Source organism: Vidua chalybeata, chromosome 3 (assembly GCF_026979565.1).
Source record: "Vidua chalybeata isolate OUT-0048 chromosome 3, bVidCha1 merged haplotype, whole genome shotgun sequence".
Taxonomy (NCBI): Eukaryota; Metazoa; Chordata; class Aves; order Passeriformes; family Viduidae; genus Vidua; species Vidua chalybeata.
In genome coordinates, this window is record NC_071532.1 from 82,326,533 (window position 1) to 82,340,374 (window position 13,842).

Genomic DNA, 13,842 nt, shown 5'->3' on the forward strand with positions numbered 1-13,842 from the left:
TTTTTACTTACCTAAAACCTCTATTGCTAGACTTGGAGACATACCAAAAATTCAGAAATTAGGAACAAAGTTTTGTTGTTTTTAAGGAAAGTTAAGTCTAAGAGAGGTATATTCCTATTTTATAGATAAAAATAGAGGACAAAAGGTGAGATAAAAATAGAGGATAAAAGGTGAGATGAGCCTAAGAACCATTTCTCAACTGCCAATTCACTCTCAAAATATGAAAAAAAATATATAAAGCAAACAAGCCATTTTGAGGAAGATGACAGTTGAACAAGAATTCCAGAATACAATTTCTGTGGCAAATCAGTATATTACATTAATCATAGATGATCTCAAATTCTAAACACTGGAATAGTTTTAGAAGATGAGCAAAACACTGCAGGAAACCTTATAGTATATTATGCATGTGATTTGCACACTTTGTTATGCACCATGGGATCCATCTTCACAAAAAACCTAAGCTTGTGCAACTGAGAATACAGCAGCACTAAACAAATGGCAATCTATTTTTAGAAAGTGCTGAAAGGCAGTTACATGCAGAGTAAGATTAATAACCTAACCAAACTACCTGGAAATTAGGCAACTGACACTTCGAGAAGGTTTCCATGTTTGCTGCAGAAATTGGAACATCAGGTTGAAATAAAGCACTATATCTACATGCCAAGAGGAAGAAGAAGAAAAAAAGAATTTGTACTATTTAATACTTCTGATTTTATCCTGTAAAGTTTCATAGATGATGTCGGATAGATACTATCCCCTTTATAAAAACATACAGAAATCAAAAGTTCAGAAAGGTTCCACAATCTCTGCAAGATCTTAACTTGCATATGCAGGACAGAAGAATCACAGAATGGTTTCAGTTGGAAGGGACCTTAAAAATCATCTATTTCCAGCCCTGCTGCCATGAGTCTGGAGGGAGACAGTCAACTAGACCAGGTTGCTCAGAGCCCCATCCAGCCTGGCCCTGAACACTTCCACAAGAAATGTTTCTTCCGTAAGAAGAAACTCTAAATGTAATTGAATTAGAAAAAAGGAGCAAGACACCTCTTCGATGTTGTCAATTGTTCAAAATCCACATGAAATGGACTGCAAAGAAAGCATACAAAGAAAATGCTCAACAAACTCAATTAAAAAACTCAAAATTTGGTCACATGAAAAAAGCACATTTAAGAAAAAACTTGAGTAGGGAAAGGATGATGAAAGAGTTAAACTATGTGGCAAGAAAAATATTTGCATTTGCCCTTCTGTAAAGGCTAAATACCTGGAGTTTTCTCCAATTCTTAGAGACACTAGCAAACTTTCATATCCATACACGGCAGCAGTCAGCTGAGCTGGATTTCTAATATGGCTGAAAAGGAATAGACTAGCTCCACCAACACTTCTCCCCACCTCGAGGATGAGTTTTCTGTCGATTCAATTCTCCCAGCCAACCTGCCATGAAGCCAGTGAAGTGCCAGTGTTGACTGCAGCACAGCTGGAGCACACTGTCTTTGGGAGGGGCAGCAGCTCTGTCCCGCTGAGCAGCACCAGCAGTGGGCCTGGCTGTGTTCTCAATTGCAGGCACAATTCCCTGCGTGGCCATACAGCATGGCCCCACACACAGGGTCTTGCTATGACTCTGCAAATCCACGTACAGTTAATATCTACGCACCTTATGTCTCTTAAAAAAAAAAAAATCAGAGAAATTCAACACAAATACAGGCAACAGCCTTCTGCTCAGACTAGATACATTATGGACTTTAACTCCCTTTACAATTAGCAATCATCAATGCAGCAAGGAGTGAAGTAATGCAACTAGACTACTGCATTAAGACGACAGAAATCTTTGTAATGGAAGTACCAAACTTCTCCAGACCTATCAGCAATGAGTTTAAGGAGCATTGACGACTGATAACTCTGTCACAGTATACCAACATCCACTAAGCAGGCTTTATTTTTTAAAAAGCTAAAAAATTACTTTAACATCCCATGAAAAACAAACATTTTTTCAGTAACTACTCATAAAAGCAACAAGAATGAAGATGCGCTATCAACTCATTTTTAATAAAATAATACATGCCAGCTTGCTAATTGAACCTAGTTATAAAACTACTTTTCAAGAAACAGCACTCCAAAGACAGCTAAAGTAAAACACCGAACTTGTTAAGTGACCATCCTGCAACCAGAGTTTCAGCCACTTCTATGCAAATGTGAAACTCCTGCTTACCTTGATCTGTAAGTTCTTTCTATCACAGGGCACAGAGTCTTTTTTCCACCTAAGGAGCAGTGCCTTTTCCATCTAATAGGCTTTGCTACACGACAAAGAACTTTTTACTTTATCAATGACAGATAGTTTTTTGTGGTATTTGTCAAGTAAAGATTCAACTTTAACAACACACTTGCCTTATGGCAGAGCTCTAAAATCTCCATTGAAGTTTTACTGTCCCAGGGCCAGATACATGCAATCACAATGACCTGGGCCAGCGTAGTCCCAAAGTTCACTTTTGAAAGTTTATTCCCAATTGTAAAGGATCCTTAAATTGTCTCTTAAACAGTAAGCCTTGGTGGAAATAAAATTACAACAAACTCTAGTAATTGTTTCTAGAAGTGGGCCTCAGAAATTACAAAGGCAATTTTAAATATGAAACCTAACATCCACTGCATAGTTCAAATTCTCATCTAATGGACTCCTGAATAATCTTTCTGTTAGACTGTCGTATTAAATTCTGTCATCAGCAGGATACTCATATTTTGCTAAATGAGCCATAAAAATTGTACATGTCAAACAAATACAACATTATATCCTATGACATTAATAAAAATACATCAGTAGAATGAATTTTAGTACAAATGAAACAATTGTATGACATTTAATAAAAACATGCTCATAAAATAAATATTTTGCAGCTGTTTCTTACAGACATAAATTTCTAAGATTACATATTATTAATCTTGTCATAGAGTAATATGTTTTACCTCACCAGCAGAGTATTACTGGTATTTTTCATTCCTTAAACATTGTTGTGGCAAGTCTTATAATAAAAATAAACAAACAACAAAATCTCACAGTGATATGAGCAGGGAGACTTTGCTCCAGCTCCTATGGTCTGAAAACAAACAAATAAAAAAACAGGAGGGCTTAACACAGAGCTTTGAATCATCACTGCTCTTTTCTATGATCACTCAAGATTAACTCAAAGAAAGATACTGCAAAGTCTTTCACTCCAAATTCTTCTTTCATAGGAATTACTGGGACACACATGCAGAAATGTTTCCTTGCCTCATGCAGTGCCTACATCCTTTGTCTGTTAACAAAAACTTTTTGAAGGCCTGCTGACCAACCTGGCAAGAAATAACCACAGCCTGTTAATTTACTCCCTCCAGTCTCCAGCCTTCACCATAACCTTATTCTTCAAAGAAGATAACCTGCTATTTAAAATAATTGTGTCTCCTTGGGCAGAATAAAACTGCTCTTACGCTAAAATACCTATTACAAAGTTTAAGCCATGCATAACACCTTAGCCTGACTGAACAGATCACCAGGCAGAGATGGAACAGGAAACGTCCTATTCTTCTCTCACACATAGAGAGAGGCTGTATGCTCTCCCCCATCCAAGCCATTGTCCTACATCTACTAGTTACCCTTCAATGAGCAAATGCAACAGAAGTTTGGCAAAGTGCCAACCTGGCAAGACAGAACAGAGCAAATTCAATCTCTCTGGCAAGAAAGTGGTTAAGTCTCCAGGGTGGTGGAGAGTACATGCAGCTCTGCTTCCAAATTGGAGTCGCACCCACTAACATGACATTCAGACACCAATTCTGACATAATTACAGCTTAAGGTCATCTTAACCCGAAAATATTAGGCATTAGCATGCTAGACTGCTGAACATGGAAACAGGAACAGTGCCTTTCAGAACAGTCAAGTTAAGAGAATTACATTTGTCCTTTTTCCCCAAACCCAGATTTGTCCCCAGTATCTCTACAACATCCTCCACCACAACACCTCCATTTTTGTTTGGTTTCTCAGCCTCCTGCAGCATCTTAAGCTATCCTGCACACTCTTCCACTCCTTTCTTTGCAACACACACAGATGAAGGTATAAGCTGTCCTGTGCCCCAAGCCCTCACTGTCCTGACTCTGACTGCTCAGCCACTGAAGGAACTAACACCAGTGAGCAGCAAACTGAACCACGCCCAGGCAACACTGAAACCATTGCTTCAGGGGCACTAATTTTGACTTCCCTGCCTAATGGAGTGAAATTTCACAGAACTTCTGTACTTTTACCTGTTAGGTAAAAAAGTAAAAAAAAATTTACCTTTACAACTCTGTAAATAAGAGGGTTTTAAATTTAGGAAAAATAAAAGTTACACTACCATGTTTGTTTCTTGTAAGAAAGCACTAGCCAAGGACACTGAGGGTGGTAAGGCACTTGCAGAGGTTGCCCAAGGGAGTTGTGGATGCGCCAACTCTGGGAGTGTTCAAGGCTAGGTTAGATGGGGCCTTGAGCAATCTGGTCTAGTGGAAGGTGTCCCTGCCTATGGCAGGGGGTTGGAAATAGGTGATCCTGTTACTGGAAGGAAGGAGACAAAATTATTAAATTACTAAAAAACCTTCATATTCTTATAAAGCAGTATTTAAAAGTGGCAAGTTCAGTGGCTATTCTCACATTATAGGATCTGCTACAACACAAAACACCTGATACTCCTCAATTATGAGACAAAGCTAAAACTATAGACTAGGTGAAGTCTGATACTGCACCAAAATCCATGTACAGTCTTCCAGAAACAACAGTAATAAAAGCCAAAGTTGTTGTTGAAACCATTAAAATAAATAATCTATTTTGTTTTATCCTTGTACATAAAAGAAGGGAAAGAATTAAATATTTCAATACGCTCATATCTGTGCAAGCATGACATCTGCTAACTGTTGGTTTAATGCTTGCTATCCCACCACATATTAATGTTACTACTTTTGTTATTACTATTACTTTTTTTCTTTATAGTTACATAAAGAAGAGTGTAAGGATCTCTTTTAGGAACATCCTCATTTAACAATTTTTTTTTTCCCACTAAAACCCACTGGAAATTCTGCACTTTTTCTGAGGAAAGAGTAGCATTTTACTACCAAATCCAAGAGCCAGAAAATAATGGATGAGGCATCCCAAACAAGACAGTTACTTGTCACAGAAGCTTCTATGTCCCACTTTGAGAAAACTTATAGAGCAGCAGTTACTTAGGAAAAACTTCCAAATACTAAATGCCTCCACAATGAAAACCAAAAAATTGTGCACAGATCCTTTACACTTCAGAAAGCTCACGACAAGCCTGGGCTCCTAGAATCCTGTCTCAAAATTAAGGAGGTGATGATGTGGAAGAGGACTGGTACACAGGCTTTTACCTTAGAATGTGTTCCCAAGCCTATTGCAACATATGTTATAGAGCAGTAATAGATAAATTAGGTTTATTTTTAGTATCTTTCTACATACTTTAAGAAGCACCCTGTCTTTCCTAATATTTCATGCCACCTATCACCCAAGTTAGTCTGGCATATATAGGAAAAAAGACAGTAGGAAATGTTTTCAATTTGACATTGTTGAGAAATAGTTCTCAACAAGTGAGTTTCATTCATGGAAAATAACCTGTTACTCAAGTCAGAAGGTTTCCTATTCTCAAAACCACTGGACAGGACAGCTGAACATCCTTCAAGTCTAACAAGATACATGTGCAGTGCTGGAAAAAAAAATCCAAATGGGTCAAAGGACTGGGATATATAAACAAGATATGAAAGTCACAAACTTCACACTTTTTCATTAAAAAAAAACACTCCCAAGAAAAACAGAAGAAACAGAAGCTGTCTGGACATTGATGGGACAGATGTAAACCAGAGAAGAATACAATAGGATAAAGCAGGAGTTCATATAGACAAAGAAGATCAATGATACCTGAAACAACTCTTCCCCACATTTTCAAGCTAATCACAGTCTCCATCAGATCACAAACAAAGTGCCAGAGACTTATTAGAGAGAATTACAACAATTAATAATTAAATTTCACTGTTAAGAAAAAAATAAAGAGAAGAGTCTTGCAGGTAGAAATGTCTGGCAGGTAGAAATGTTTCAAGTGTTCTACCTGAATATGAATGCCACCCTACCCTCCTAATTTCTCTTATTCCAGTCAGAGATTTCTCAGTATGATTAAAAACAGAAACAAAAGGAGAGAAGAGGCTTACCAACACTTCAAAAAGTAGGTCTGTAACTCTACACTAATAGACAAAAGCTGCATGTTTCTGTACTGTTGTGGTGTGTTTTTGCTTTAAATTTTTGTTTGCCCCCTGTTCCCTTCCCTAATCCCTCCTCTCCCCAGTTGTCAATCTTCCCAAGCCCATCCTTAACCTCCTCCCTTCCAAGTTATCAATCCTCCCCATCCCTGCCCCTTTTTCCAGAACTCTCCCTGTCAATCCTCCTTGTCCCAAACGCTCCTTCCAGAGTGTTCCCAGTCTATTTTGTTGTGGACACCCTACTTGTTACTTTGTGTTATTCCACTCCCCAATTTCCTCTAATAGGTTTGCAATATTTTCGTCCCACCTTAGACCCCTCCCCAGCCTTAGGCTCATTGGTTAATGTTCCCACACCCCTCCACCTAAGCTACAGCATAAAATCTCCTGTTCATCCCCCCCAGTCTGGTCTTGGGGCTCCATCCTGTCCATCCGATAAATGCTCTCTGGTTTACCCGTGTCGTCTTCATCTGTCCCTGCGCCGAACCTGCCGATAACTGGGATTGCAGAGCTTGCAGGGGGACGGTCGCGCCCCTGCTTTCACCGGCCAGCATGCCGCTCATGGTGCGCTGCAACACTGTACCACCCCAGAATCTCAGCTACCCTTACAAAAATACAAAAATATACAACTCTTGCTTTGGTGATAACAATTCTTTACATGTGAACTGAAAGAACAAAGCAGTCTTCTGGAGTCCTCTCGCAGACAACTGTGAAGTTTATACTACTGCTGCTAACAGGTAGACCACATAGTTTTGTTTACTGTTATTACGAAACCTGTAGCCAAGAAATAGGAATGAAAGTTGAGCAAATTCCTGCCACGACTGCACTGAAATATCTCAACAGCTCTAAAGCTAGGGACTGGCAATATTCCTTAGAAAGGAGATCCTCAAAAAGAAAATTCAATACTGGTTCTCAGCATCACTACTGTAACCACCAGGAGACTGAAATAAATAATAGGAAGGAATACATTTCTCCCTTCTTCTGGAAAATATTTTTAAGTTTACCTATTATTTACTGCATAAATATAGGCAAATTTCAAATTTCATGTTGGAAAAGAGAAATTACAATTTCCTTGCAATTCAGTAATAGTGAAGGAGTCCGAAAACAAGAGTTCCTGCAATTTTTCTGCAAGGTAATGATCAACACTACTCTCCGTTCCCGCATGTTTAACATGCCTCCTGCCTTAACTCCAAATGAGTTTGCCTACCATTCTTTACATTTTAGATGTGACTATCAATTAAAAAACATAAGAACTGCTGCAGACACAAATTTCTAATCACTAAACTTCTCCTCCTCCACATCAGGGAAGAATTCCCATGTAAGAGAAATACTTTGTTAGCGCAAATTTCTGCATGTTTGGCTCATAACTTTGAAACATCACTTGAAAAAAGCAAATTCAGAACAGTTTTACTAATTTCAATTGCATCTAGATTAAATAACAAAAATAGAGTACTTTCCACACTTGTAACAGTCCTGGCACCTCAAGTGAAATAATCATGCAGGCCCTGTATATCCACACATATGTGATCAACTATTATCACTGCTTCAGAATGATAACAAATGAAGCTTTAAAAAAGAGTCCATTATAGCCCTAGGGATCTTTTTCACATTTCCATTAAACAGTCTATCTAATACAGCATAAAAAATTTTGCACATTAGATACACAAAACTGGACAAAAAACATGAATCACTATGAATCACTATGTTCAAGAATGGTATTACCAGAAAGGCAACAAATCAATCATTCAAGGAACACCCTTCCAGAAAGACCATTTTGTTTTTACTGGAGAATAGAATAATAAAAATGTTAAGAGGAAGCACTTTAACAGTAGAATGACAGACATATTTCTTTCCAGTAACATCTGTTACACTAAATGAAAGAAAAGCAGTATCTCACCAGACACGTGGAATCAAAACTAAAATTCTGAACAACTGTCATACTGAAAAGTAATTTATTTTACTTAACTGTACATTTATCTTAAGTCTGACTGATAATCAACATAAGCAGGACAGCACCAGAAATGTTTGTGCACATGTATGTATACACGAACACAAAGGTACGTATTTAACCAGCACAGTGTCCCTTAGAGTGAGTTTAACTGGTAATAGAGCTAACATCCATTTCACCCAGACTTCGTCTATTGTGCACATTTAAGGCAGGAACGGACAGAGAAGTCCCGCCCCTCCCCTTTGCCAGGCTTTGAGAAAACACCTCTGAAAACATTAAGTAAACAATTTTTGGTTGTTGCTTACACAGCCTTCAAAGGACTCCATTAAATATACACACTCAGGCAAGTTATAGATACAGCTCTAGCCTCATGTATCAATGATCATCATCTGGCAATAGAAGTTGCCATATCTCCTACTCTGCACACTTCAATCCCCTTTTTTGTCCCCACTGTACTTGTTTCACAAATCTGACACTCTCCGGCTTGCCTAGCCTTATGGCAATGGCGTTTCTAACATCATTAGCTTGATCTAATACACTACCTTTCCAGACTGCAGATTGCCAAAAACTCATGTATAAAAACATATTTATAGATATTCTATGACTGTACTTTTTCTATAAATATCCCTAATAAGTACCTATCAAATAACATCTGAAAGCCTTTTCCCTTTGCTTCAAATCAGTACAGATTTTACCAGCTCTTACTAAATCTGCCCAAGTATGACTGTCCCATTTGGACTTGGGCCACCCCCATAAATTTTTTGTCACCACTGTCTACACTAGATTTTCTTCACATGTGGCTGCACTCTTAGGATTTCTATCACATCATCAGTCCTAAAATGAACGTGTCCCCAAACAATGGGGAAACACAAAACCAGCTGATAACTCAGTTCACCCATCATGGAACACTGAAGCTCCAAATGGAGATGCTATCTGGTGCTGTGTTGGTCCTGCTGTTGGAAAGAGAATTCATAAGCAAAAGAACTGTGGATATTGCATATGAAATGCATATTCTCTTAGCCACCTGACCAGCCAGCAAGTACTCAAGGTGCACACAGAAGACAGTAACTAGTCATCACCTTGACACTTTTAGCTTTCTGCACAAACCGAAGTCTGTGGAGACTTCGGGAAAAAAATGGAGTGTCTGCATTTCACCACCAAATCCTTTAAAGGTGTAAAGGAGGCAACATGACAGCTGTTATTAACCAGAGTTTCTGAACATCAAAATTCCAGATTAATTATTCAAAACAACAAGCAGTATTTTGTTCACGCAGTACATCTATTCCAGAATATATTGTAATAAAAAGCCAATATCCAACACCCTGCAGCAAGAGAAAATCTGCAAGAGGTTACATTCTATGCAATACAGGTACTGCAAATCTCCCATGCTAAACTTATCCCTGACTTGGAAAACTCTGCTTAGGACGAGTACTTAATTCCATTAATTTTTCTTTGTTATCATCACGATAATTTGACAGAATTTACCAGACTACTAGTCTTTGCCATCAGGACATGTGCTTATATAGCAATTTTGCAAGACTACAATAGTAAATTTTTTGATGTATCAATGAAACAGTAAAGATTCAACAGTTAAAAAATATCCCAATTTCAGGAGGCTTTTTGCATTATAATTAAAAGCTTTATAGTGACAAACAAAAAAAACCCTCAAGACACCAAAACCGTGTAACAAAAAAAAAAAAAAAAAAAAAAAAAAAAAAAAAAAAAAAAGCTTTACAAACGCAAAAGGTTTCTTTCAAATCCAGGTAATAAGGTTCATCATCCCCTTCGTATCATAATTATATCATTACCCCCCCTCGCAAAATTAAACTCAGTCCCAAACCTTTACAGGAGCCTTTTAGGAGCAGACGAAGACTCATTTTATGGTGGGGCCAAAGAATACGGGCTAGGCCGGGGCCTGGGAGCGGACTGAGGGCAGGGCAATGCAGCCCCGGCCTCCCCTCTCACCCAGCGCTAACCCTGCCCGCCGCCCGCAGCCCACCGCCCGCCGAGCCACGGCGCGGTCCCGCCGCTGCACCAAGCCCGGGCTGCTCTCGGCGCTGCCCCGACAAAGGAAAGAAACACCGCACTCCCAACGTCTCGGAACAGTAAAAGAAAGAAAGGACGAAAAAAGAAAAATGAACCAAATCGCCCTCACTAAGCCCTCTCTCAAAAGCAGGTCTCTTTTCACCAGACCTAACCACGGCAGCCACCCTTCCCCCACCACGAAGCCACCTCTCATTGTCGTCGCACCCAAAGGGGACCCATAACCCCCACCCCCCACCCCATATGAACTCACACGCCCGCCTCCCCCACTCCCCAGTTTGTGCCGTGCCCCTTCAGTGGTCGCCAGACGGGAAAAGCAGCTCGCGGGCCACATTTCCCTCCTCGCAGCCTTGCACGCACCTTCCAGAAACAAGCTGTCTCTGCAGCCGCCGCCGCCGCCACCGGCCATCTTCCCGCTGCCGCGCAGCGCTCCCTCACTCCATCGCCCAGCGCGGCGGCGGGGCCCGGCCCTTCCCCCGGCCTGCCCGCCCCCACTGCGGAAGGCTGGGTGGCTGACCCGCAACGGCGGCACTACTGCCGAGGCCCGGCCCTCTCCCGCTGCCGGGCCGCGCTGCCTTCCGGCCCCCGCGCAGGAGGAAGCGGCGGCAGCACGCCCGCTCCTCCCTCAGCGCGCCCGCCGCCGGCAGCCGCGAGCGGCCGCAGCCGGGCCCGTTGGCGCCCGTCGGGGCGGGCGGGCCTGCCCGGGACTCGCCGCACGCGCCGCCGAGAGCGCGGGAGGGCGAGGGCACGGAGCGCGCCGCCGCCCCTCTCCTCCCTGAACGGCGCTGGCCTGCCCGACCTGCGGCCCGCTCGCCGCGGGAACCGCCGGCTTTCCCGGCCCCGGGACGATAAAATGGCCGCGCTGCGCCCCGCAATACCTCGGGCTCTCCCGCTCCCTCCTCCATCAGCCTGGAGGCAGCAGCTTTTGGGAGACGAGGAGGTGGCTCGGATAAAATGAATGAAGTGAGAGGAGTGCGGGAGCTCATGGCGGAGCGCTGGGGCCTGCTGGCCTCTCACCTCGCTCAAGCTCGGGGAAAAGTTCTTCACAAGATTCAAAGATGCCTTTTAATCTTAAAATCTTCTGTGGCCTGATCATATTCAAATCCGAAAGTTGCGTTTTGCAAAATGTACAGCGTTGCCACGCCAGCTAAAGTAAAATTGCAAGTCATGGCTTCAGGTACATTTGACTTTTAGCATGTATGATTTTACATTTTAAAAAGCTTTCCCGTGAAGCCGAAGTACAAAAAAAAACATGCATCCTTTAAAAGCTAAAGGATAATTTATAGCAGTCTATAGCTAGGGAAAGTCAGATACTCCTTTATTCGACAGATTTTTCAATCTGGGATTCTATTTACTCCCCCTCCCCCCCATAGTTTTACTGCAGATTTGGGGAATTATAATGTCTGAGGTTCCTGGTTCCCAACATTTCTTATCCCTGAAAAGTGAGCTTCCAAAAATGCTTGAACCAAAGACTTTTTTGTAGACGGAAATCCTAAATTAGGTAAATTAAAGCACCTAATGCATATGAAGATTAAAGGTTAGAAAGAGGAAAATTGTTTTCCTTTAAGTCTTCAAGGTATGTGGTATTTTTGTTCCCGAATGCACCTAGTGTGTTTAAAACACTTCTGAGAGTGTTCAGTTTTTACGCAATTGGGAGGCAAAATGCCGTCTGGAAGACAACAGGAGATGTCAGACTGCTCCCCAAGTGCTACGTCACACCACCAGAGCTAGCAAGTACTTAGAAAGAATCCCAAAAGCTGCAACACTGCTGGCAAATCTACAAATGTCAGTCTTCAAACTCTCCTTAAAAAAAAAAAAAAAAAGGCTTCCTGAAAGAGAGATCACAAACTATCCTTGTTTCATTAGTAATGAGATTAACAGGAAACAATTAGGAGAAATTGGTCCCAGCTAATTACAGTGAAACCAGAAAATCATCTGTTCAATAGAAATCTAATACTTAAAAAAATTTGAGAATCCAATTTTCAAAAATACCATCTTGTATCTCAGAGGGGCATTGTCCAGCTAGAGGATTTACTGCTGAGGTTGCAGCATTAATCCACAAAAACAAGTTCTTATTGACAGTTGAGACTAGACTGATCCAGGTCTACACAATTCTACACAATTTTTTAAAAACTAAGGATTTAGAGTTATGAATTATTTGAATAAGTGTTTAATGCACAGTAGTGGATTCATTGATCAAGGTATCAAATACAGCTTCAGAGTTTTAGTATAGATTAAAATACCCTTTTAAAGTAGAAAGGATAAAGGAATAAGATATCAGTGTTAATCTAGATGGATGGTTGATTTTGGACTTTTTGATTGAGAATTTAACATATACTTTTTTATGGAAAAGACCTGCCCAGAATGACATCTCATTGCACTGTTCTTTTTTCCTTTATTTGGAAACTCTTTAAGGATGCAAGAGGATAGACTATAGTCAAAACTCTTACTAATTAAATTTTTATTAGTAGTCTGTTCTCAGCTTTAGTGTGGTTTGTTTTTTCATTTGAGAAGTCTTTGTGAGGGAATGCAATACTGAGAGCACTCAAGTCTTACAAAATCTTTTCAGATCCTCTTAACTTTGCCTGGAACCAGAAGATTTTCTACATGTAACAGAATGAACAATGAGAAAGTTAGTGTTCTTCATGCTGAGGGAAATCTTACAGAATTTACTGAGTGTTCTTTCTCTCTGAAGGAAGAATTCAATTGTGTTCACAGGGATGACATGCATCAGGTCATTGCTTCCTGGCCTTTAGCATGCCCTAGAAGTTGCCCAGTCCCACTGTGGGTAGTTAACAGTCACAGGAGAGTGTAAGATCCAGAATTTACAAACACTTGCCTGTGCACAGCTCTGTTGGTACAACTCTGTAGGGTAGAAACCTGATTACTGCATTAAGAAGTGATGAAGAATTTTGTCTCACCTTAGAAATCTATTTTTTCTCTTTCTTCCCACAATGAAAAAGTTATTATTAATGAATGTGGTTTAGATGATTCAGTACTGAAAATTGCTTTACAGAAACTGAAAAGTTTTTTTTTTCTTTGTATTTTTTATTCTTTCCAGATACTTTGTGTTTCCTCTGTTTTTGTAAGGTTAGCCAAGAAAATGGGGGTAGCTATTCCCTAAAAACACTAGTTCCTTGCTTAAGGAATAAAATGGAATTGGGATCGCAGTTTTACAGCTTCTGTTGTGGTAATGTACATTACATTGTTTTCTGTACTGCTATATAAATTGAATATAGACGTTTAAGGTAATTTATAGGCACCTTGAATATTTTTTTTTGTTATTTACAACCCATGAACTTTCTCAATAGATTATAAATACCTTAATTAACCGTCCTGTCTTTCAGGAAGTAAGTGTTCTGGGGTGAAGTTAATTTTCACTGGTGTTCGTTGTTCTTAGAACTGTTTCTTGAACATATTAATGAAACACAGTCTGTGTTCTCAGTTTTAGAAAAGTAACTGTCTTGTTGCTGTCCTCATGACCTGCTGCCTAACTTTTTTCCTTGGCATTTTCAAAGCAAAATCAGATTTATTTCTTGCACTCCGATATCTTGTTCTTTTCATTAAAGTTATTGCTTTAATTTTAGGGTTCCTC

General features: G+C 40.2%; 1 protein-coding gene across 3 annotated transcripts in view; it reads right to left on the minus strand.

The window, feature by feature from the left end:
* SENP6 (SUMO specific peptidase 6) overlaps positions 1 to 10,812 on the minus strand; it is a 73,370-nt gene extending 62,558 nt beyond the window's left edge. For all 3 annotated transcript variants that reach the window (XM_053938641.1, XM_053938640.1, XM_053938642.1), the window contains exon 1: positions 10,608 to 10,812. In XM_053938641.1, coding sequence (XP_053794616.1) covers positions 10,608 to 10,656 — 49 coding nt within the window. In that variant the 5' untranslated portion in view covers positions 10,657 to 10,812. The remainder of the gene's footprint in view (positions 1 to 10,607) is intronic.
* Between the last annotated feature and the right edge of the window lie 3,030 nt (positions 10,813 to 13,842).